Source organism: Benincasa hispida, chromosome 9 (genome assembly GCF_009727055.1).
Source record: "Benincasa hispida cultivar B227 chromosome 9, ASM972705v1, whole genome shotgun sequence".
Lineage (NCBI taxonomy): Eukaryota > Viridiplantae > Streptophyta > Magnoliopsida > Cucurbitales > Cucurbitaceae > Benincasa > Benincasa hispida.
Genome location: NC_052357.1, coordinates 88260512 through 88285145, shown reverse-complemented (window position 1 = coordinate 88285145; position 24634 = coordinate 88260512). Strand labels below are relative to the sequence as shown.

General features: G+C 34.9%; 1 protein-coding gene across 3 annotated transcripts; it reads right to left on the bottom strand.

The window, feature by feature from the left end:
- Positions 1-6602: 6602 nt before the first annotated feature.
- Positions 6603-23166, bottom strand: LOC120086236 (increased DNA methylation 1). Of its 3 annotated transcripts, none has more exons than XM_039042782.1 (9): positions 22626-23166; positions 18226-21226; positions 15955-16078; positions 13680-13762; positions 13080-13321; positions 11053-11139; positions 9105-9204; positions 7481-7688; positions 6603-7320 (listed from the first exon to the last, which is right to left on the bottom strand). In XM_039042782.1, exons 2-9 carry the CDS (start codon positions 21145-21147, stop codon positions 6902-6904), a joined length of 4185 nt encoding a protein of 1394 aa, XP_038898710.1. In that variant the 5' UTR covers positions 21148-21226; positions 22626-23166; the 3' UTR covers positions 6603-6901. The 3 variants fall into 3 exon arrangements, with proteins under 3 accessions (XP_038898710.1, XP_038898711.1, XP_038898712.1); XM_039042783.1 differs by having other exon boundaries at positions 22726-23166; XM_039042784.1 differs by lacking the exon at positions 22626-23166 and adding an exon at positions 21776-22584.
- Positions 23167-24634: the final 1468 nt, after the last annotated feature.

The window sequence follows — 24634 nt, the reverse complement described above, 5'->3', positions numbered from 1 at the left end:
AAGGACCCCAGCCTAGCCAGAACCCGCCTTAGACAAAAGGTCCCTTATAGATAGATTTAAAACAAATTTAATCTTTTTTGCCAACCAATTTAATCCTATTAAACTGATTTTAAAAGAATGATCTAGGTTACTAAACTCTTTACAACCACTTGAATTTAGGTCTATCTCAATCCAATTTTAAAACCCTTTTAAAAAATTTGAGTTCACCCTAAGTCCGCATGCAACTCTTTCTTATTGATTTTAGGTCTAATTTCCTTTATAACACTTATAAATGGAAACCATAACCAAAATCTTAAGCTAACACATGCAAGACATTCATAATGCTTATAAACGGCCTAAGTTTTATGCTTAATGTATTGTCCATTCATTGCTAATTCTTTTATATAACATTTATACAAAAACAACAATGAAACAAGCAAAACATGCTTCCATTCACCCTTAGACTATAACACTTATAATAAAAGAATGATGCGTGATAATGCTCACTGCATGCAAAATATAACTCTTATATTTCATGATGCATGTGCATGCTTTCAAGTAATTTCCTCATGCTCGATTATAACATTTATAATATATGATGCATGAATAATTGCACAACCTAAGGTGGGTTTTAAACTATATGTCAAACACTTTGGAATATAAGCATTATACACCACATGTATAATAAACCAAATGTTGATGAACCAAGTAAAATTACCTTTAAAAAAAAAAAAATAAAGCTAACTATTACAAAGACAATGAGTCTCTTATTCAAACAGGTGAACCGGGTCTTGAACCGCTCGGGCAAAACATCGCATCTCTAACCATCGTGTACTAAACTCCCCGCGATCGTCTGCACAATAAAATAAACGCTTTGCTCTATCGCTTACCAACGCTCCTAGAGCTAAACGATCGTTTAGCAATTACTACACGATCGTGTACCTTTTACTAAGCGATGAAGGTTAAGGTACACGATCGTTTAGCGCGCTCCGCACAACGCCCACCTTCCGCGATCGTCTAAACGACTACGATGCCGCAAAGAACCATTGCCCCTGTCTCTTATACACATCTAGATGTGTATAAGAGACAGATCGTGTACCTTTACTAAGCGATGAAGCCTGAAGTACACGATCGCTTAGCGCGCTCCGCACAACGCCCGCCTTCCGCGATCATCTAAACGACTACGATGCCGCGAAGCACCATCGCCTAAGCGATCGCTTAGCTAGCGCCTCCGTATCGTATACGCGCGATCGTGTAGGTAGTAACTAAGCGATGGGATTTCTAACTACACGATCGTCTAGCACACGTCTTTTACTAAACAATGAGCATCACATGCTCCCAATACAATCGTCAACCTTCAGTGCCTACGCGATCGGGCAACCAACGCTACGCGATAAAGTAAAAGATTTATCCATCGCTTAGCATTAGCTAAACGACCGTTTAGTAAATATTACACGATTGTTTAGAAAAATCTAAATCATCGCTTAGTTAAATCCTAACGATCGTTTACCTTGGGCTACATGATACGACCAACGCTTGGTCTTCTTCTTCGTTGAGAACTGCATCTTCATACTTCGAAACTTCATCATGAACGACTCAACTAACTCAAACTCTTTGAATTACAGACTCGATTTCAAGTTAATTATGCCCAAAAACAAAGGTGGCCTTATAAATTAACACTTTGTAATAACAGAAAGCTTTAACTAAAGGCAATTAAACTTGAAACATTCATCAACTCCATCCACAAATGCACTTAACAATTAAACACAAATGCAGAAACCCACTTTGACTGTAAAATGAAGTTCAAAACAGACTTGTAATTTGGAATATCATAACAACCTGGCTCTGATACCAATTGAAGGAAATCGAACACGAGGATTTCCATGAGCAGCGGAAAAGATCATTCCAAATTACAATCATGTATGAACATTGCAAATTACAGTCGTACACAGAAACAAATAGTTATGCATTCATTACAGAAATTACAACATGATACAACAAGAACTCAAGGAGAAATATCTACGCACGTTTGTAGACTTTCCAGCCCAAGCTCCTTGATCACGAACGCTCGAACACAGCAACCTCAAACGCTCGAATGAACATGACCGCTCCACAGCACGAGCACCACGCACTCGTCCTCAGCGATTGCCTCGGTCACGAACACCCCAACAGCACAACGACCTCCACAGAACCTCGACGACGTCGAGTTGAGTATGACACCACCAAGAAGGCTACCTTGGTACTCTCAGTGTGAGAATCCAGAGGGTGGGCTCTGTGTGGACTTGGTTTGAGGCAGAAGAAGGAGGAAACAACAATCATGTAAACGNCCACCAAGAAGGCTACCTTGGTACTCTCAGTGTGAGAATCCAGAGGGTGGGCTCTGTGTGGACTTGGTTTGAGGCAGAAGATGGAGAAATCAACGATTATGTAAACGATTGAGCAAGTGGGAGAAGACTAAACCTATTGTATAGGTCGATGCCCAATTGTTTAGCAAAAGCTAAGTGATCGTTTAACTCATCGCTTAGCAGCGTGTCTGTCGCCTACAAACACTACACGATCGTCTAGCTCGCTCATGCTGTTGCTTAGTAAATAATATTTACTTGAAAACTTTCGTTCTATGAGATTCAGATTGAGAAAAATCTCCAAAACAATTTTTGACAAAAAACTTACTAAAATTAGGAAAATAATTTTTCTTTTATCTCACGGTTACCATGAACCACCAATAACCTCCCGCTCAATTGGTAGAGAAAAATATTTAATTATCCAATAATTAATATTACTATAAATATAAATGATAACTAACTTATCATACTATATTTATAACCTATAGTTTTAATATTTCATTTCATGAAACGTATAAACCATAGTTCTTTTTCTATTCCATGGTACTTAATGTAAATCTCATTTACATTAATCCTCCACTAGATATATCTCATACATCATAACGATCATATCACATATAATTAAATTACCTTTTGTCAATTTGAACATTTCAAATCAACACCAAGAACTGATCCTCAACTGAATCCATTTAGCTACCAAGGGGACCTTATGGACCTGTAGCTCGAAGCTCCAACGGTACGTGAATAACTGACTAAACTCTTTAGCCACGGGATCCATCATCCGTTAACTGCTAGGCACTCCACTAAAGACCGACAGTTGAACTCTTCTTACCACGGATATATTATATGTCCATCTTAACCAATCAGTAGTGTGACAATCCTTCACAGATCGTTCATAAGTATAGCTAGGCCAATAACTGTTATGCCCTTGTAGCTACATCTAACTCCTTAAGTACCACTGATCCCTCTAATGAACATAAGTCATAGTCCTACTATGACTGAGTCCTCTCTTCCAAAGAGAAGTTTTGGCCACTATGTTCAAGCCCCGGAATTAGCCCTTAAGGGAGCAATCTCTCTACTTATCCCTGCTTCGGGAAAGGAATGAATTCTATCTTATGGATTGAGTTCCCAACTCCCAAATCAAACAAATCCCCAAAAAGGTAGGCATGTTGAGTTGGCAATCTGGTCACCCATACTAATCAAAGGACCACCCTCAAAGGCAGGAGTTTCCAAAATACTCAGGATTGAGGTCGTGTCACCTATGGTCGTTTAGGTGAGATGTAAGTCTCTAGTATCAACGACGTTATATACAGAGTCTAATCATCTCGAGGTCCGGTCTTATACAAACTTTTTGTATAGGACACCCCCGCTCGCACATCTCCACATGAATGGTCAGGATCTACCATTTGTAGTAGTTTACAATACTTGTAAACCTCTAAAAAGCGGATCGTATTCATAGTGTCACAAGGATCAGGTATCCCACCTTAATCCTTATACTACAGACCTATTTAGGTTATCACTTAAGTCATGATCCACTTGCATATCACATAAACATACTTAAGTTTATATAAGATAACCGTAGAGTTTTGTTTATTGGATATGAGTAAATGCCATAATGAAATAATAATTAATTTATTCATCAAACAATGTGTAACATTACAAACAACGAGACTCCGGGAGAATTATTACACCAATCCCAACAGTGACAACTCGTGATTTGTCAAAATTTCTCATTCAACAAATACCCCTTTTTTAGATTTATGCACATATATGGATGAATCTCGAAAAATATAAAGTTGGAATTAAAATCCAAATATATATGTTCTTGAATTTAACCTCAATTGATGTGTCAGTCAAACCATGTATTTAGTACATAAGTTGAACTAGATTTTTGGAATAAACTTTGGGATATGGCCAAAATTTAATTTGAGATTTTACCCAATTTGATTTAGATTGAGGGTAAAAGCTTAACTTGATTTTACTCTAATTTGATTTGGATTGAAGATAAAATCTAAACTTGACTTCAATTTGTTTTTCCACTAATATCAGTAGCTATTTACAATTTAGGTCTTGGCCCCACTACTTCACGATCATTTTGTCGTCCTCCCTCTCTTTTCTCCTTCCCCCTTCCTCTCTTTTCTTCTTCTGACGGTGTGGGTTGCATGAAGGAGACGGACGACGTGGGGCGAGCAGATCCGACGACAAGAGACGAGAGGCATGCAACGAATTGACGGCTCGACGCGATATGATACGAAAGGCGTGGGGACGAATCAACGGAGTGGATGGCATAGGGTGAACGATGGCGATGGGACGAGCAAATTCGGTCGACGACACAGCGAGTGAGCAAATCCAATCGACGGCAATGGGGTGAGCAGATCTGGTCGACGGCACGATGGACGAGTAGATTCGATCGACGACGTAGTGGGGCGAATAGATATGTAAATATATTTATTGTGATATATATAACCGTTTATTTCATATAAACGATGATGATTTTATATTTAGATTTCTTGTTTCGTTTATATTTAGATTTCTTGTTTTATGATGTGTACACTTATATATATGTTTTATACTAAAATATACTGTGTTTTATATTGTACTGTGATATAGATACAATTATCTATTTTAGTATATTTATATTTCATATATTGGTTAGTATATACAATGTTCTAAGGTATATTTTAAAATAACAATAAATTTGCTAGAAAATCCAACAAGTTGCCATAAAATCAGAGTTGTATTTGAGTACATATCATATATATTTACCAATATATTTCATTTCCAAATAAACGATGGAATGCATTATAGGCACGCGATACATCACATAATATCAAAAATCAACATGAAAAACGAAATGAAAATTAAATCATATTAAATGTCATTTTCTCTCTCCAAAAATTTGGGGGGGGGGGGGGAATTATATTAAATACATTTTCTCTCTCTATTATAAATGTATTTCTCTCTCCGTCATTAAGGAAGCTTCAAAAATAAGGAAAATATATATATAAAAACAAACATAAATAAATGGAAAAATGATATTTCTCTATATTTATATTTTATGATATGTACGCTTATATATATGTTCTATGTTGAAATATATTGTAGTTTATGTTATACTATCATATGGATATAATTATCTCACTTCGATATATTTAAATTTCATATATTTATTAGTATATATAATGTTCGAATGTATATTTAAAAATAACCATGAATTCGTTAGAAAAATTCAACAAGTTACTATGAAACCAAAGTTGTATTTGAGTATATATCTTACCAGGGTATTTCATATATTTGTTGGAACATTTTCAAAATACGATGAAATATATTACAAACGTGTGATATATCACATAATCCTCAAAACAAACAATGGAATATACCACATAATATCAACAATCAACATAAAAAATGAAATGAAAAATAAAATCATATTAAATATCATTTTCTCTTTTCAAATGAAAATGAAAAAAATATATATCTTCTCTCTCCAATTGAAATGAGAAAAAATAACTACATTTTCTTTTTCCATAATAAATGTATTTCTCTATTCATTACATCGAAAATTGGGAAAATAAATATAAAAAACAAACTTAAATAAATGGGAAAAATAGTATTTATCTATTATAATAATATATTTCTCTTCATCATTAATGGAGTTTCGAAAATTGGAAAAATATATATAAAAAATGAATATAAATAAATATAAAAAATGGTTAAACAACCCAAAATAACACTAAAAGACCTTTTTTTTTTAAATAAACATTTATATAAAAATCCCAAAAAGAAACTCCAACCTCAAATCATTTTAAAACTCAGACCTCATTTGGAAACTTTCTTTTTACTTTTAGTTTTGAAAAGTTGAATCTATTCATTGACCTCATTTGGAAACTTTTCTTTTTACTTTTAGTTTTGAAAAGTTGAATCTATTCATTGAGTTGAACTCTTAGTCAAATTCAAACATAAAAATATATTTTTAAAAATTATTTATTTTAATTTTCAAAACTTGACTTGGTCAAAACATGAGTAAAAAATAAATAACAAAGTAAAAAGATATTTATATACTTAACTTTCAAAAATTAAAAACAAAAAACTAACCCCTAGCTTCTTCTTGATTTGTTATCAAGGTTAAGATCTCAACTCTTGAAATTAAAAATATATATATATGCAAATCATGAAGAAATTGGTTTAATTCAAAAATAAAAAAATAATAAATAACTATGGTACCTTCGAGAGAGAGAGAGGAGGAAAAAACAATCAATCAAAGTTTCAAACATAAGATTGTTGTCTGCAAGGAAAACAGTTTTCTTTATATAGGATCAGATTTCATCTTTTCTTTTTCATTCAACAATGGAGCTGTTTCCAGGCTACAAAAAGATGCTTCGTTTTACATACATACTTGAGGATCCTACATTCAGAAAAACCATCTTAACCTGAAACTTGGTCGGTCGTTCTCTAATTGGGGAAATTCATGTTCACTGGACAGCTTTGAAAAATGGTCCTGCAAACTCATTTCCTTGACTTCACCTCTTTAATTCTACTCCCCCTCCTCTCCTAAAGTTTGATTTTTGCCTCTGCATTACCTATGTTAGAACAACAGGTTCTACAAATCTCGTCATTGCGGCTGCATGAACTCCTTCATCCCAGCTCTTTCCTTCTGAAACCTGAATGTCACATTCTATGCCAACTTCTACTTTTAATGGTTCTTTCGCCTCGTGGGTGCGGGTTTCGGTTTTGCCACCAACTATGTCAGTGCAACAGTTTCCATCAGATTGTAGTACTGACTCAACAGGCTTTTGTGCTGAAGAAGTATTCATTCCATTTGATTCAACCAACTGCAATGTAGATGAATCAATCGGAGCTGAAATTCCTTTGTGATCGTCCATCATCTTTTCACCATTGTGTTCTTGTAACTCTAGATAATTTAAACATTTCATTTCCATTCTAGGACATGCGTCGTTGGAATCGCATTGTCGTTTCGTATCAGTGTCAAGTTGTACTCCTGAATGAATTACTGATTTAGTTGATCCATTCAAATGAAATAATGTTATATCATTTCCTTATATATTTCTAAATCAATAAAATTACTTAAAGAGATAAATATAGTTAACTGAAAGTTAACATAATAGATGAGTCTAGTATAGGGAACACATGACACTTGCCTTCTCTTGTCTCTGTATTTTGGCCACCACTTACATACAGTGCCTTTTTTAGGAGTACTGTTCCGGGAAACACCATCAAATTGAACCTGTGAAGACTTTGTTTCTCATCATTTTCTACAGGTACGAAGCCAAAACCTTCAGTCCACGTCTCCACTAGACTAGGAATTGCAGCTATCACAAGCTTTTTCACCTTAAAAGACAATAGCATCTGAAACACCAACAAAAATAACGATGAAACGAGACTTCGACAGAAAAATCTACACCGGATGTACAAAAATGTGCATATACAAAATCCAAAATTGAAGTGTTACCACCAACAACTAAGTGACCAGAGAGGACCTGCAAAAGTATCGTAATTGCTTACTGCTGTGCCAATTCTCTTCATACTACCCTAGTTCTAGTCTCACACCACATCTCTTATATATTCTATTGGAAGTGCTTTTTGTAATTCCTTGGGCACATGGTTTGCCTTTCTTTTGTAATTTCATATTTTCAATGAAATGATGGAATCAATATTCCTCATAAAAAAAATCATAAATAAATAAAACTGCTGCTGTTCCATAATCAGTTCAGGTTTTTTGATATTGGGAGGAGACTTCAAATAGAATCCCAGGCTCAGAAGTTAAAATAGGGATAGTGAAGTGAGAAGGAATGGAGACCTATGTTACAACTTTTTGAAAGGATTTTGGAGTTTGCTTGGGCTCAAAATGAAGGTTGATATTTTACGTTGGAAAAGGTGGTCTTCCATACACCATTTCAGGATAAAGGTTGTTTCCTTCAGTGTGCTATTTTCTTTACCATTCTTTGGGAGTCTTAGCTTGAGAAGAATAGGAAAATTTGTGGAGGGATTGAGGGGTCTTGGGTAGAGGTTTGATCTTGAATCAGATTTAATAGATCTATTTGGCATCAACTTCATGGAGTTTGATAGGTATCCTTAGAAACCCTTTTCGTATAAGTTAGTCTATGTTGGTACAAGTTTTGGTTGGCTCCTCTTGTTGAGTTGTTTTGTAGGCCCACTTTGTTTTCTTCATTTTTCTCAACGTAAGCTCAAATGTAAAAGTCTAGGGTTTGGTTAGCTCCTCCCCTCGATTGAAGCCCTTTTAAGCTGAAGCTTTTTCTTTTTCCTTTTTCCAGAAACATGAGACAAGATTTTCATTGAAGTAACAGAGACTACTGCTCAACTTTTACGATGAAGCTGTTATGAGAAGTTGTAGCCATCTGAAATGAAACTTTCTAATGCTTCTTAAAAGAACAAAAAGTTGTAGCCATGCAAACTCTTCACAATCACATTGGTATAATGAAAAGGAATAAATGTTTAATGGTTACAAACTCCCAAAGGGAGTGAAGATAAAATAATGATAACTCAAAATCACTCTCCCTTAGTTTTTTTTATAGGATTCTCTCTCTTAGTAATTAAAATTAGGGTTAGGCATCTAGACTGTAGAGTAGTTCTTTGATTTTCCAGACTCGTGATCTATTATAAAGGTTAATTAGTGAGTTACATAACTCTCTCTTTCTCTTCATTGCATTTCTCCTTTCAACAATGAACGTTGAACTTGTTTCATGTAGAAAATATGATGAATAAAACCATCAACAAGTTTCATGGCAAGGCATGGAAAAGTACCTCTTCTATAGCATTCAGTAGACGCCTACACATTCCCTGACGTCGATATTTACTACAAGTTGCAATAAGGGGCATCTCAGCCAATTCTGATCCATGTACCCTGCAACAAGAAAGTTTAAATAAACATGGAAAATGCCTACTATATTTGTAATAGGTCACAAACAGTTGGAACCCTAAAAAATATAATATTTCCAATAGAGAAATGTTCTTCAAAGTCATCAGATATATAGAAGTAATCGATGGTGAGAAAGCAATAAAAAGTACTAGCTGCAAAGTTACTAGCTACTGTCTCGACAAGAATCAACAACAAATATCATTGTGTCTCATTTTTAATATCCCCGAGTGTTTGGAAAGGTTGCAGTTTGCACACGCCTCAAATATTTTCACAAGACAACCACTTCATCCTACTACATTGGTTGCCAAGATGATGCGTGGGATAATATGGGTAGGTGACTACCAGGACTTGAAATCATTCTCACAAATCCCCTTATTATTTACATAGTCCCTTATTGACCGTTAGAGCAATGCAGGGTGGCTAATATGGCAGCATTGTGTTGAAAGTAGGACTCCAGGCCTTTAAAGGAGCTCACAAGGTAAATTAACAAGTACGACTTTTAGTTTCTTTCAACAACTGTAAGAATATTGTTTGGAAGGGAAAAACTGTAAGAATATTGTTAGAAAAAGAATGTCATCAGCTGAACTCTATTATGTACAATAAAAGATCACATTTGGATATTCTCAGATCCGTACTTATTAAAGGTCACAAATACTCAAGAAGTCATAAAATCAATAAAGTGCTCTCCATAATAAGAATCGACAATAACAATGCATATAGGGTCTATCTCATTCCATGATTAGATTCTAACCCAAAGAAAAAAAAAACAGAGGGGTAAGTTTCAGGTTCCTATTTATGTTCCTACTTATGTCCTAAAATAGCAAAAACAAAGAAAAAAAAAAACAAAAAAGAAGCATTAGGCAGAGTACTATCTTCACCACATCTGTATGAAGGGAGAACACATAAAGGGACAACTAAATACCAAAAATAGAATAAAATAATTTCAAAAGAATAACTTGCAGGAGCTGAAATCCAGCCATCTTTCTGGCAAAGCATCGAATAAGGCCAGGTTGCGGAAAATAAAGTTTGGAACTAATTTACATAATTATTAAAATATATATATGATGAAAACCAAGATTTAAACTATATTATATGTTCATACATTCACTCCCTTACAGTGTACTTTTTCCTCTTTTACTTTGAAGTGTTAAGCTTTCCATTGACGTCAGAGATTGAGGCCTCCATTCACTTAGGGAGTTTATTGTTGGTCAAGATACATAGGCTGAGAATGTAGGTGCAGTAAAGAATGAATTGCTTCCAATGATTCGGTTTGGTTGAAAAAGTTCATATTTTTCTTTCAGGGACGTATGAACTAAAACATTGACAAAAATGATCCATATTATTGTTTAAAATGTTGACAATAATATGGTACGTTCATTCTGTTAGTTGAGTATTTCTATTTGGATGAGAAAAAGAAGTAAGATACTTCAATAGGCCAAGACAAATAAATTTTAGGTTAAAATATCGTTTTGGTCCCTGCTTTAGATTTCATTCTATTTTAGTTCTTGTACTTTCAATTGAAAGTTAGTCCCCTTATTTTCAATAAATCTTAAATTAGTCCTTCAAAGTTAGTTTTTGTCAAAATTGGTTAAATAATAATAATAATAATCTACCTGCAAAATAATGGACATTACGTGAATATATTTTCCAAACTAAGGGAATGCAATAGAGACTAATTTTATTTGGGAAAACAACCATGACTTTTTTTTAAGATTTACAAGTACAAAGATATCATTTGAAAGTACATGGAATGAAATTGAAAGTATAGGACCAAAATGATATTTTAACCTAAATTTTAAAGATAAAACATTAATAAATAATAATTTAAGGTACCTGATAGAAGCTACACATAGCAGCACATCATCTTTTTCGAGTATCACGGTGTAAAATCCATGAAAGTCCAGACGAGGAAAACTAGACCTGCACATCACATCAGAGAATAGAAAGAAGTTGAGAAATGTTTCTGTAAAAGATTTAACAGATGACAGTTTGAAGGAACAGGTAAGACAATTTGGAACACTGAAAAACTTGATGCTATAGAAAACTGCCAACCAAAATAGGTACTTGGCTTCACGGAATCCGACAAAAGTTAATATCCCAACATGGTTCATTCTTAATCGGAGTCTTAACTCTTCTGAGATTTTGCAGAAAAAGCTCCCATTAGCAGTATCTCATGCCTTCGATTTGTTCTTTGTGTTGGGAAAATGAAGATTATCTCGACATAGGTACTTGGCTAGGCAATAGCAACTTAGATAAAATTGGAGAGTTATGAAAATATCCATCGTCTTAAACACTTGCCACCAGATTTAAGAAACGAAATAATATTTTTTTAATAAGAACAAACAAACGAAATAATAAAGAAAGAAAAGGTGTTCAAGGTCCTAACTCTATTTTTTACCTTCTTACTACTGTTTATGCATGGCCCTTTTGCATCTAGATTTTGGACCATGACTACGGAGGCTTTTGGTTATTCTCCGCCATGCTCTAATTCTATTTTTGACCTTCTTGCTATTTTGTTGGTGGGTCATCCATTTGGTGGTACTAAAGAGATGATTTGGCTGGCTCCGCTGTGTGCTTTCTTCTGGCTACTTTGGAGCGAGAGAAATGGTCGTCTGTTTAGTGACTCTTTTTCCTCTTTTGATACATTTTTAGAATCAGTTCTTTTTACTGCTTTCTCTTGGTGCAAAATTAAGCACCCTATTAAACATTATAGCTTATCTTTCTTTTTTTATAAAGGAGACCGCACCCTATTAAACATTATAGCTTATCTTTCTTTTTTTTATAAAGGAGACCACTAAAGAAAGGGGCTCCAATTGTGCAATATCCTAACGAATAATAATAAAAAACCTTCGATATCGAAGCCCAAAGAGGACATGAAATCTAACAAGGGACCAAATATCTGTTTTGATTTTAGTTTTTTTTTTTATGATGTGGGATCTGCCTTTCAATTATGGGCCATTCTTGGGAACCCAAAGACCAAATTGCAGCCCTCTTGGAGAAAAATCTAAGGGTGACTCTTCATGGGCCATTCTTGGATTAAATCAAGGCCAAAATGGCAAAATAAAGAAACATTGCCATTTCTAAAGGAGGCGGACTCACTTTGGGTCGATTAATTCTTCCATACTATTTCTCTCTTTTCAAAGCCCCCACAAAATTTCTTGAGCCCATATATTATATTAGAGACTTCATTTGGGATGGTGCTTGAGCTGTTAAAGGTGGGCCTTGTTGGTTTCCTCTTGTTTCAGGCGGTCTTGGAATAGAATCTTTGAAAGAAGGGAAGAATGCTCCTCCTTGCATGGCTTTGGAGGTTGATTCACAAAGAAAAGGATCTTTAGACAAATGTGACCATAAATAAATGTGGTACCCATGGTGCGCCATTCAATATGAAAGCCAAAACACTTGTGAAAAAAGTGAGAAAACCTGCTTTTGGAAATTGTGGCTGGGAAGAAATGCAAGATCTTTTAAGACAGTTTTAGTTTTTCAGATTTTGGGGAATTTCTCAAATTTAATGCAGATTTTTGGTGATCAAATTATATTGAAATTACACCCCCTCTTTACTAAATATTGATGAGAGGAGGTACTCTTGTGACCTGGTTTGGTTTTTGTAGGTTGGAGGATGTATCCTTTTCAATCCTTGAATTTTCCATTTTTATTATACAAAGTAAGTTTCTTACCAAATAAAGAAAGAGAAACAAATGAGTTCTTACCTCCTTTGGGAGGAGAGGAGGTACTCTTATGACCTCCTTTGGTTTTTGGGTTGAGAGGATGTATCATTTTCTCTCCTTCTATTGTCCATTTTGATTATAAAAAGTACGTTTCTTACCAAGAAAGAAAAAGAAGCAAATGAAAAAGGTACTCACTTCCAGCTGTACACCAGATGTGGTATCATATCAATTCCCGTTCTTGGATCTACCATGGACAAAAAGCATTCTTCCATGATGGTAAGAGCCACTACTAATCTGGAATTGCATTCTGCCATCATAGCTAAGCGTGGGGTAGACAGAATTTTCTGGTCGTTATGAATGCATCTAAGAAGCATCCATGAAAGTCCATTTGCAATTTGATTAATCAATCCAAGTCGTGTTTGAAGAGCAGTATAGATCTGCGCACATCAGTGAACAACATTATGTAAATAATCAGAATCAGTAAGATCAACAATAAATGGTCACAATCAGAACACATTTTAAAGAAGACACAGTAGGCATGCATTACATAGGTCAACAACATCAATCATATGATGTACAAGCTAACTAACGCCAAAATCAAAGGCATGTCATCTGTGACGAACTCGGCAATTGAAAATGTTTGTTGTTTGGAATATCTTTGCTCTTTTTTTTTTCTTTTTTTTTGGAAATCTTTTTAAATTTACATCTGTAAGGCATCATGCCATTTTTCACCAAATCCAATAAATTTGTCATCCATAATAGAAATAATAAGACACAAGAATCATGCAAAAATACCTTCTGGCAACTCCAGCTACAAAACCAAATATGAGATTCTACTCCAGAATCAATGTCTTTTTGTTTCAGGCATTGCCCATGATCTGTTTCAACAACTAGTTGTTAGAAGGATGCGATACCCCATTTTCAGGAGTTCCCTCATAAGAACTTGAGCACAAATAGAAAGGGGGGGAAATCCTCCTCAAGATGCCAACAATCTACAACAGCTGAGCAACAGATTAGACTCTAAGTTTACCATGTTGCCTCTACAAGGATATTAAATGATGTGCTTAGCATAATATTAACCTAAAATTCAATAAAAGGTCTCTTTCTCAACTCCTTTTAGTGCCATTGGGATTGCTTTTCCCAGCTTGGTCCTTTTAGTGCATATTATTCTACTGATTAAACTTGTTCCCTCACAATATCTATAACGAGGAGGGGGGTGGAGAGGCAGTAAATAATTGATGAAAAAGAAGTCCTTAGGCAGAAATATTTATAGGGAAAAGTACCCTTTTAGCCCCCAAGTAGTTTTAAAGAATAGATGCGTTTGGTCCCTAAGGTTTCAAATTGGCCAATTTGAAACCTTGAGTTTTAATAAATAGGTTTAAAACATCCCTGCTACAGTAATTAGGTTTTTTTTTTAATTATATTAATAGTAATAATACAATTTCAAAATTAAAAAAATAATAATAATAAATAAATGTTTTCTCTCACCTCTTTCTTCCCATTTTCTCTCTCCTCCCTCAGTCTCTCTCCATCTTTCCCTCGCCTTCAATCCCACGGGCTATTTCCCTCCCATTCTTACTCTTCTTCAAATTAAAATGTCCCTCCTACTACAATTAGAGTTCCAAATTAAGGTGAATTACTGTGAATGATCACTAACTATATTTCTTGGAGCTCAAATCCAAGGTACAGAGCATCTAATACATTATATTCAGCAACAATAGCAACTATAAAAAGGAAGGAGGGGTGATAAGGATTAAGGAAGCTTGCATGAAGAAAATGAAAAGAAAAAAACAAAGAGAAACAAAAGAATACACTCCAGACGACGACCAAAAAATTGTTCTGCCCCGTTACGAACTCTACAAATTCCAAATTCTTCTAATTTTCATGGTGAATATTCTCGGTAAATCAGTTCTCCACAGATTCAAAGAAGATAAATTCCCTCAATTAAAATCCTCTGGAAAACCCATTCTTCAAAAGGTCCAATACCTCCAAACTACAAACCCCTATAAATATCGTCAGCAAGACCTCACCAGAAAGTTGATTCTCCCATGCTGAAAAAAGCTCAAGTCCTCAAGCTTAAATCAAAGGGACGGTGGGATCATATTTGAATTAGAAAAAAAAAAAATTGTATTGCAACATGGGAGATTTTTTTATCTTAAAGCTTCTTGTGGGGTTGAAGGAGAGGGAAAAATGGAGAGAAACCGAGGGAGGTGAGAAAAAATGGGAAGAAAGTGGTGAGAGAACATTTCTTTTTTTATTTATTTATTTAAAAAATGTAATATTGGTATAAATAAAATAAAAAATACCTAACTAATATAGCAGGGACCTTTTAAACCTATTTATTAAAACTCAGGGATCAAATTGGCCAATTTGAAACCTTAGGGGCCAAACACCTCTTCTTTAAAACTCAGGGACTAAAAAGGTACTTTTTTTCCTAAATTATAAATTCAAACAAATCAAGTAATGCGTTATCCTTGCAGAAATTGGCATGCAAGTTTCGAGCTTTATAAAATATAAAGGAAAGAGTTTAATCAAAGGGGTGTTTTCAAATATAGGAAAATGAGCTAATTTATTTACAAATATAGCAAAATGTCACCATCTATCATCATGATAGACAGTGACATTTTGCTATAGTTGAAAATATTTCCAACAGTTTCATCATTTAAAACAATTATTCTTAATTATCAAATGCAATAAATCGATCAAGCACTAACAGAGTTTTCTTGTATATATACACACATTATATATATATACACACACATACATACATACATATCTATCTATCTAGATATACATGTATGTATGTATATGTATATGTATATATATGTGTGTGTGTGTATGTATGTATATGTATGTGTGTATATATGTATATGTATATGTGTATGTATGTGTATATGTATATNATATGTATATATATGTGTGTGTGTGTATGTATGTATATGTATGTGTGTATATATGTATATGTATATGTGTATGTATGTGTATATGTATATGTGTATGTATGTGTATATGTATATGTGTATGTATGTGTATACGTGTGTAAACAATTCTAGGTAGGCATAGGAATTACACTTTTGCTCGCACTGAGAACATTTTAACGCATTAGAAGAACTTGAAGTCTCTTCATAATTCACCAGACCACCACATATCCGGCAAGTACAGTTCAAGCAATACCAGTTGCCTTCAGGGAGTTCCTAAAGAAGTTCAATAGTTATAGACATTTAGTTAATTGTAGAAAACTGGAAATTAACCAACAACAAAAACCAGCAATTCTCCAACTCAATCGCCCGAGAAAAGAGCTACAATGAGATTCTTATACATTGCAGGAAATAAGAAGCTTGATTTATTGTTTTCCAGTGATACATACAAAGTTTCAAACCAAATAAATTGCTAAGAAAAATAGGCACACTCTCGAATGTCAATCAGTAGTCTGTTTACACGACGCCAACATTAGCCTACTTCCAAGAGCAAATAAAAGTATCAACCAAGTTATCAGCACTTTTTGTCATGCTATGTGACCATGACCACGTTTGCAATTTCAGCCAAGTTAACAGCACCTTTAGTTCTTCTCCTCCCAAGGAAATTGTCCTCCATTCTTGTATTAATGATATTGATTCTGAAGCTGAATCTGAAGTTAATTAAAGAGAAATTGAAGTTCTTTATGCTATTGATTCTTTTGTTCATGCTTTTGAAAACTTATTCTCGGTTGATGTCCAAGATTATTTGTTTGAACATTGATCTTTATTCGCCAGTTGCAAAGACAAGTTCAGTTCCTCCCGAGTTTTCATCTTCAATAAAGGTAAATTGCAGATGAAAAAAACTATCCTGTTTCCTCGAGTTAAGATTTAATCTTGATGCTAAATTTATTAAGTTCTTATAGACTTCAAGAGCGGGTGGCTGGGTTTTTTTCTTTTTTTTGGTTGCTATCAGTAAAATTTTCATTTTATCATTCTAGGGTTTTTAAGTCTAGTTCGCACCTTTCCTGATTATCTTTTTGATTTGGCAATAAGTGGACTCTTTTTGTACTTTTAATTTGGTCATTGGTTGAAGATTTTTATTCTGGAAAGTCCCTAGTTTTAACATTCATACATTGAAGTAGAGGAGATCTCGGTCTTTAGTTGTTTTTGGCTTCTTCGTCATCTCCTCACCATTATGCAATCGAGCAGTCCTTTACTCATTTCAATGTTGGGTTCGGCTCAGTTCATTTGTTGGCCTCTTGTTGGTGTTCTCTTTCCGATCTCCTTGTTGGATATTCTTTTCAAGTTTTATGCCACACGTGGTTTTGCGTTTTTTTCCATTGTAAATTATATTTTCTTTTTTCGCTCCCTTGTATTGTAGAGTTTGCTTCTTGCTAAGGAAAAATAAAATAAAATAAAAATCGGATCTCTTGGCAATATCTACAATTGCCGCTCATATCTAGCACCTAATTTTGGCGGTTTTTGCTCTTCTAATTGTGCCTAGTAAGAGTAAGACAGAATCTGTGCATCTAAGAACATGAACTTAATGCAACTCTACCAACCATGGAATCAGTCGCAACTCAGAAGGTACATGAGCTAGCTTGGATGGAAAAAAAAAACATCGTATTTGTATTAGTTACAAGTCAGTTCAACAATATATAATGGATTAAGTTGTTCAATGTTGGAGGTGTGTCCATTCTCTGTTTAGATATGATCAAAGAGCTTTGTAGAGCTTTGTGGAGGGCTGCCTTAATTGCTAACTTATAAAACAACTGGCTCAAGATAAAATAGAGAACTTTGCAGAGGTGGAGAATCCCCGGTGGGGTTATGGGGTTATAGGTTATCTAACACCTTCTTTTGGATGTTTGTAACCTTGAGAGTTTTGTAATTATCCTTTGTGTCTTATCCTTCGCTTTTCATAATTTTTCAGTCTTTGAAAATGTTTGAATTTATTTGGAAATCCATAGCTCTATAATCAATAAAAATTATACACACTCAGAGAAATTTTGTTTAATAAATTTACTGCAAAAAATCAAAACGCTGTTACCACAAAAGAACCACTCAATCTATCAGCAAATCCCCATAAGAGAACCTGCACAGTGGCTTTACATCTACTAAGATTTCCGTCCTACAGTTCACTGTGAAGATATGATGCCATTTACCAGAGAACTGTGGCCTATTCAGCTAACAAATTTCAAGAAGCTTGCAGAACAATTTTAAGTTCTGACATGTTCAAGCAGAGAGAAAAATGAATATGACCATATTGAAAATGAGAAAACCTAAAGTAGTTTTAAAGAGTTAGTACAAGTATCGCAAATCTAGTATGCAGTAAGAATACATGAGAGATTCATCATCAAATTACCACACATATTGAAGAGACAAACCTGAATTGACAAACAAGAATGATGGAATGTAGAGGGGCAATTATCACAGCATATTAGTTCTCCACCATCACCACAAATCCCACATGAATCATCATTTCGATCATCTTCATCAACTTGAACTGTTCTGGTCCTACTTCTCCTTGTCTTATACTCAGTTGACCAGGCCTGAAGCTGGCACAACATGAAAGGCCTCCCAGAGTTCAAGAAAAGATTCAAACAAGGGCGATTAAATTTGAAACCTGCATGACTTTTAAACTCAGATATTGAGAGTAGCACATTGCAGCAATTGCAGATGATGCCATCTCCAGTGATTCTACCATATTTAACTACACTACCATCCTTAGGGCTTTGGTATTGGATTATATCATTTGAGGATATAACCCCAGCATCTAGCAACCATGACAACACTGTTCTGGCCCCTACAGCATACCACTTGCCATCTTTATAATTCTTTTCCCCATTACCCAAGCTTCTTAGGAGCAACTTACAACTACTCTTTTGTCTTTTGCGGTTCATTTTTGCTCTAGATTTTAAGTATTTTCTTATATGGGAAAATCCGGCAGCACTTGAACTGACATCTTTGTTTCTAATAATGGCTGAAACTAATAGGTCATCATCTTCAATTTGACATTCATTCAATTTCTTCTTTCTGGTTTTTGAACCTTTAAGACTGTCAAAATTCTTTTTGAACTTTGAACCTTTCCTCTCAGAATGGCATGAGATAGGACTGAGAGACAAGCTCTTCTCATGACTGTCCACGATTTTAGTATCAGCTATATGAGATTTTTGGTCTTCAATCATATCTAACTGAGAGCAATTCCCATCAATATCCCACAACTCAGTTTTTTTTACAGGTGTCACACTCACAATATCAATCTGAGGTGGCAAGGAAGGTTTAATTTCAGATATCTTTTTACACTTTCGACGCCCTTTCTTCTTCAAAATAGAATGTATGGGAGGAACTTTATTCTCTGTTTTGAGCATTGATGCTGAAAAGTGCAGCCCACCTTCTTCATTTTGTGAAGACTTCTGTACAACCCCTGAGGCACAAGAATGAGATAAATCGTCACTTGTATAGTTTGGACAGTCATTTGGAGATTCTTCCAAATTATTATCCCCCTTATCATCGAGTGGGACTTCCACCTTTTCTTCTTCTACTAGGGAACACGTTTGTACATTTTTCACCATTTCATTAGGCTTTTCAACATGATTTTCAGAGGTCTGTTCATCCGAACAATATAAAGTGCTATCCTCATCAGGAGATGTAAGGCCAGAAATTCTGACAACATTATCTGAATTTCCAGATGGAACAGGACCATCAGCCAGACATCTAGGTTTGCAGGAGGAACCTGAAAAATAAGCAGGTAATGAAGTTAAATCCTCAGTGTCTATCTTGTTCCCAGGTTCATTACAATGACTGCCCATGCAATTCAGACCATTCCCAAAATTGGGGTCATAATTAGACACCCTTGTCAGAAATTTCATTGTTCCATCTTCTGTATGCCCATAGTAATGAGAGAAACTTGTATCACAGGTTTGCTCATCAAAAGCACAATTGCCCCCATCAAGATCTTTTAATGCAGCCTCTGTCAATGCACTCTTGGCAGATGGTGAATTATCATGTAGTGGCGATGCATTTTTGTCAGCAGACAGGTTACAAATACTATTGTCTTCATTTGTTAATGTCACAAAAGCTTCGGTCTTATTGTTCCCATTAACCCCAATACTACAGGTAGCCCTAACTGAATCTCCCCTCCTAAGTGTACCGATCTTTCTGCCAATGAACACAACCACCACATAGGGGTCTAGAATAACCCAGCATTGAGCCAATGAAGTTGTAGCCCCTAACTGATTCATTTCCTTCCCAACCTTTAACAATGTGTCAGAAAGATCAAATAAGAATTGATGAATGCCAGTCCATTCTTTGCTGTCAACTTCCTTTACAAAACTACACCTGTCAGCAAATAGAAGTTCACCACAAGCCCTCCAAGCCTTGGAAAATTCACGAAAGGCTCTTCCCTGGGGTGATCTGTAAACTGTTTCCATATAACGCCTGCAAGGTCTTTTGACCCTTTCAATAGACCATCCAGCTGCAATAAATAGGTGAACAACATGATAGTGGAGAAGAGGACGGGGATCCCTACTCAAATCTGTCTTCAAGGAAGCATCCAGTTCTGGGCATGGAAATTTCATTTGTCCTACCTCCAGATGTAGTGGAGATCCAAACTTCTCATTGAGTGTATCAGGACTTGCTACCAACAGCCTGGTCATGGAGCTCTCTTGGGAAACGGGCGAAGCACTAACTTTATTCACCATATTGGGTTCATCATTACCTTCTAAATTCAATGATGTTCGTTTGGCATCAGGATCACCCAGATTACTGTCCCTTTCTACAAAGTGTTTTAGCAGATAGCAACTTGATATAATTCCCTGTCTAGACGATTCTACAATGTGGAATGTAAATGATTCAGAATCACAGTCCTCAACTGGACAGCAATTAGTGGAAACAGGATCTCTTACACTATCTGATGATTCCTTAACCTTAACTAGATTAGGCACAGAATCAGAAGCTTCATCAGTAGACAGTTTTATTCGCTTGGCACTTGCATTCACATTGTCCCCTTCCACTGAAGTCCATTTGCATGGAAGACTATCAGGTGCAGAACTGGTCTTAATATTCTCCGTAGGATTGTAACATTCATCAAGCTTTATATTTCTCGAGTATGAATAACTGGACACTGTTGAGAGTTCACTACTTGAACATAAAGATGCATCGTTAATTTTACAGGGCCCATGTTCATAACTAAATGTCTTGCGAGGGCACCTCATATTGGAACGGCTAGAACCGTTCCCAAAGAAAACTTCCTTAAAAATAATTTCTTCGTTTACAGATCCCTCAAAGCCATCATCCTGGAAATCCATGACGATGGATCAGTAAGCTTCTTAAGCTACCAACCCTTACTTATCCACCCTATGCATACACTAATTCAGAAGGCAGGACCTGTAACATAAGAAATCAAACCATACTTTTGAGCATTTAGAAAAATAAGAATTTTTACTTAAATCAGCTCCAAACGAAAGAACACAAGTAATAACATAACATCAGACATTGAATGTGGATAAAAGATAGTGAAAGCAATTGCCAATGATGATATTATACAAGGAGGGTTATGTTGAGTAGCCACTGGTAGAAAGTAATAAAATGTGCTACACGCTCCTATAATTTAGGATAGCACAAGGAACACATCTGAGAAAGTACTCTCAAATCTGCAAGAGAAAATGTTCTAGTACCAATTATTTATTGTTCATTAATTATTAAGTAATAAGAAAGATGGAGTCCTATAAATAAAATGAGTGGTACGTATGTATATGCAGAGAAGATAGGCATAAAGGAATTTGACATGCTAAACATTTCTCTTAACTCCTACGCCACTAAAGCCTTGAAGAGAATTGAAATTTTAAACTACTTCAAACTCTATATACCGTTAGCACCAATTTCATTTCACTTCAATAAAATTCAAATAAAGCAAGTGAAGAAAGTCATTGATACCCGCACTTTCATATTCTTTGACATTTTCGTAAATCTTTCGTCAATTACATCCACGATCCGACAATCCATGTTGCTTGTTTTGAACATTGATGAGATAAAAACATTAAAGAATGACTGCCAAGTTAGAAATAATTCTCTCGCATGCTTTGCCCTTACTTTTTGGAAAATAATTCTTCGGATTTTCTTCTTCCTATTGTTTAAAACAAATGACCAGGTAAGCTAAAAGGAGAGAAAAATGTGTGGAAGGGGCGACTCCTGCTTTCTTCGTCCATAAATCTCATAAGTTTGTTAAGAAATGGCGTTTCTACATTCTCATTTTAATTGTCCACAGAAAGGCTAACTTCTTAAACTACCCGCCCCTATTTCTCTTCCCTGGAGCCAAAAGCAAAGAACTGAGCCATGAAAGCGGTTGCTCAACCCCCTCAAGCAGTTTCTGTCTATCCCTACATTCTTTGACACTCGGCATTTCAAATAGAATAGATGATTAGACGAAACAAACATGCATGAGATACCCTTTTCCAAAAGGTCCTTGTATCAAATTCTCTATTCTAAATCCAAGCAATTAACTCATAAACCATTCAACTACATTACCAGTTTCCAGAAATCCGACAAACGAGAAGAAGAAAACAAAATTCTAAAAAAACCTATTCATACCCATTTGCAGAAATCTCACAAGGCCAATTGTCAGAAACCGCATGAATCTCATCTCTCCCCTCAATCCAACTCCATCAAACAGCACATATAAACCACATTCATCCATTTCTAGCTAAGTCGAAATGGCAAACAACAAAGAAAAAAGGAAAAAAAGAAAAAAACAACAAACCCACAACAAAAAAAAAAAAAAAAACACCTCAACTAGGCAGTGCATTCGCCATCAACATGCAAGTGGAATCAAGAATCACAAGATGAATTAGGGTTAAGAGATTTGAAAATGGTAATGGGTATGGCACCGATGTGAAGAAAAGTCCAAAGGAAAATCAGAACAGCGTTTTCCCTTCGCATCACCATCCTCATCATCTCCAGCAAGTTCTTCAGGGTTGGTCACCGAGCCAAGAAAGCGAGATAGCTTTGAGAAAGGGAACAGTTGCCCCAAGTACAACAAATGGCAAAACCCATCTACAAGTACTCGCCTTTTCTCTCACCAAAACCGTTTCTTCTCGCCCCTTTTTCTCTTTCTCTTTCCCCACTCGGGCTTTCCCCCATTTTTGAGTCACGACCCACTCTGCCTTGGCCTTCCCCCATTTTTTGGGATTATTTTTATAAACCCCCAAAGCTTCTGATTTCATTTTCTTTCACACTGCAATTCATTGGATTCAAGTGAAGAGGGAGATTCCATTAACAAAATCCATCTCCCTATTTAATGATTTTGCTTTCATCAAATGGATAAGCTTTGGACAACCCTTTTTTGTAAAACTGTTTCCTTTTTGGTTTTTGATTATGATTAATATCCAATTTAGCAAAATTGTTGGAGACAATTCCATTCCATTGTTTTACTTAATTTATTAAAAAATTATTTATTTTGTTTGCCAATATTTTAATTTTGAAAAATATTAATACTAAATTATCTCTTACCTTTTCCATAAGTGGAAAATATTGTGTTGGAATTTTAAGGTTGAATATATCAATTTTATTTTTCAAAGAGTGATGTAAGATTTGTGGTTCTTTTTTTCTTTTTTTTTTGGGGGGGGTAACTAGGTTGAATTTGAAAATTGACTCTAATTATTGGGAAAAGGAAAAAAAAGGGCTTATTCTTTTAGTGAGAGAATAAAAGTTATTGACGTTAAAATAATATATTTGCACTTTTGTAGTTTTGTTAATGAAGTAGTTATTTTAGTATATTCTAAAAAGGAAGTATTGATGTTAGTCAAATTTCGAAGCTCTTTTTTTATATGAGGTTTATATATTTATATTTTATGAGATATGACCCCGGAGAAAAGATGGGTATAGAAGTTTGAAAAACTTGCCTTTTGAAAAGACAGCGGTAAAAAAGTAAATGAATAGGCTACATTTGAAGGATTAAAGATAAATAAAGATAAAAACTCGATTATTTCCTCACATGAAAAATAAAAAATAATGACACCCAAAATACGAGTAATGTGATCCATAAATCCAGTTCGCGTGGCTATAACTAATCCAGTGGTTGACGAAATTAGAAGGCTTGTTCGAGAAGTGAGAGCTGTCTCGTTCGCCCATTGTCTAAAGTCGAGCAATCTCGTAGTTCGTTATATGGCTCCTGAAGAGTCTTTCGAAGTTGTTTTTGTTTATCAAAATCGCTACTCTTTCCTTTCAGGAGTCTCGAGTCTTTTGGGATTATATTTTTCCTTTATGATCGTTGAATGTTGTTCTCTCTAATTTGGATGTTTTTTCTTTTTTTTGCTCTTTCAGCCCTATTTTTATAATATTGTTTTATGATAAATTATAAAAATAATAATTTTGTACTTTGCGTCAAAAATATCTTTGAACTTTCCAAAGTTTAAATTTAAAAAGACAAAAAATGTTCAAAACTACCTTATCATTAGCTTTAGATGGAACCCGTTAATATTTTGTTTCAAAAATATTTAAAAGTTTCAATAATATGTTAAAAATGTTCAAAAATACATTTATGATGTATGTGGATGAAGACGGTTAATACCTCGATTTAAAAATGTTCTCAAACTTTCAAAAGTTGCATTGATGTTTTTAATATTAAAAAAAATGAATGCTCTTACTATTAGTATTGTAATCTATTTATTTAAAATTGTTTAAGTTGGAAAAGAGCCAATTTTAAAATAATTTATACAAATACACCGTATTTTGTGTTCATTTAAATGCTCTCGTTTTTTCTATCATTCGTCTAATCACAAAAATCTCAAGATCAAG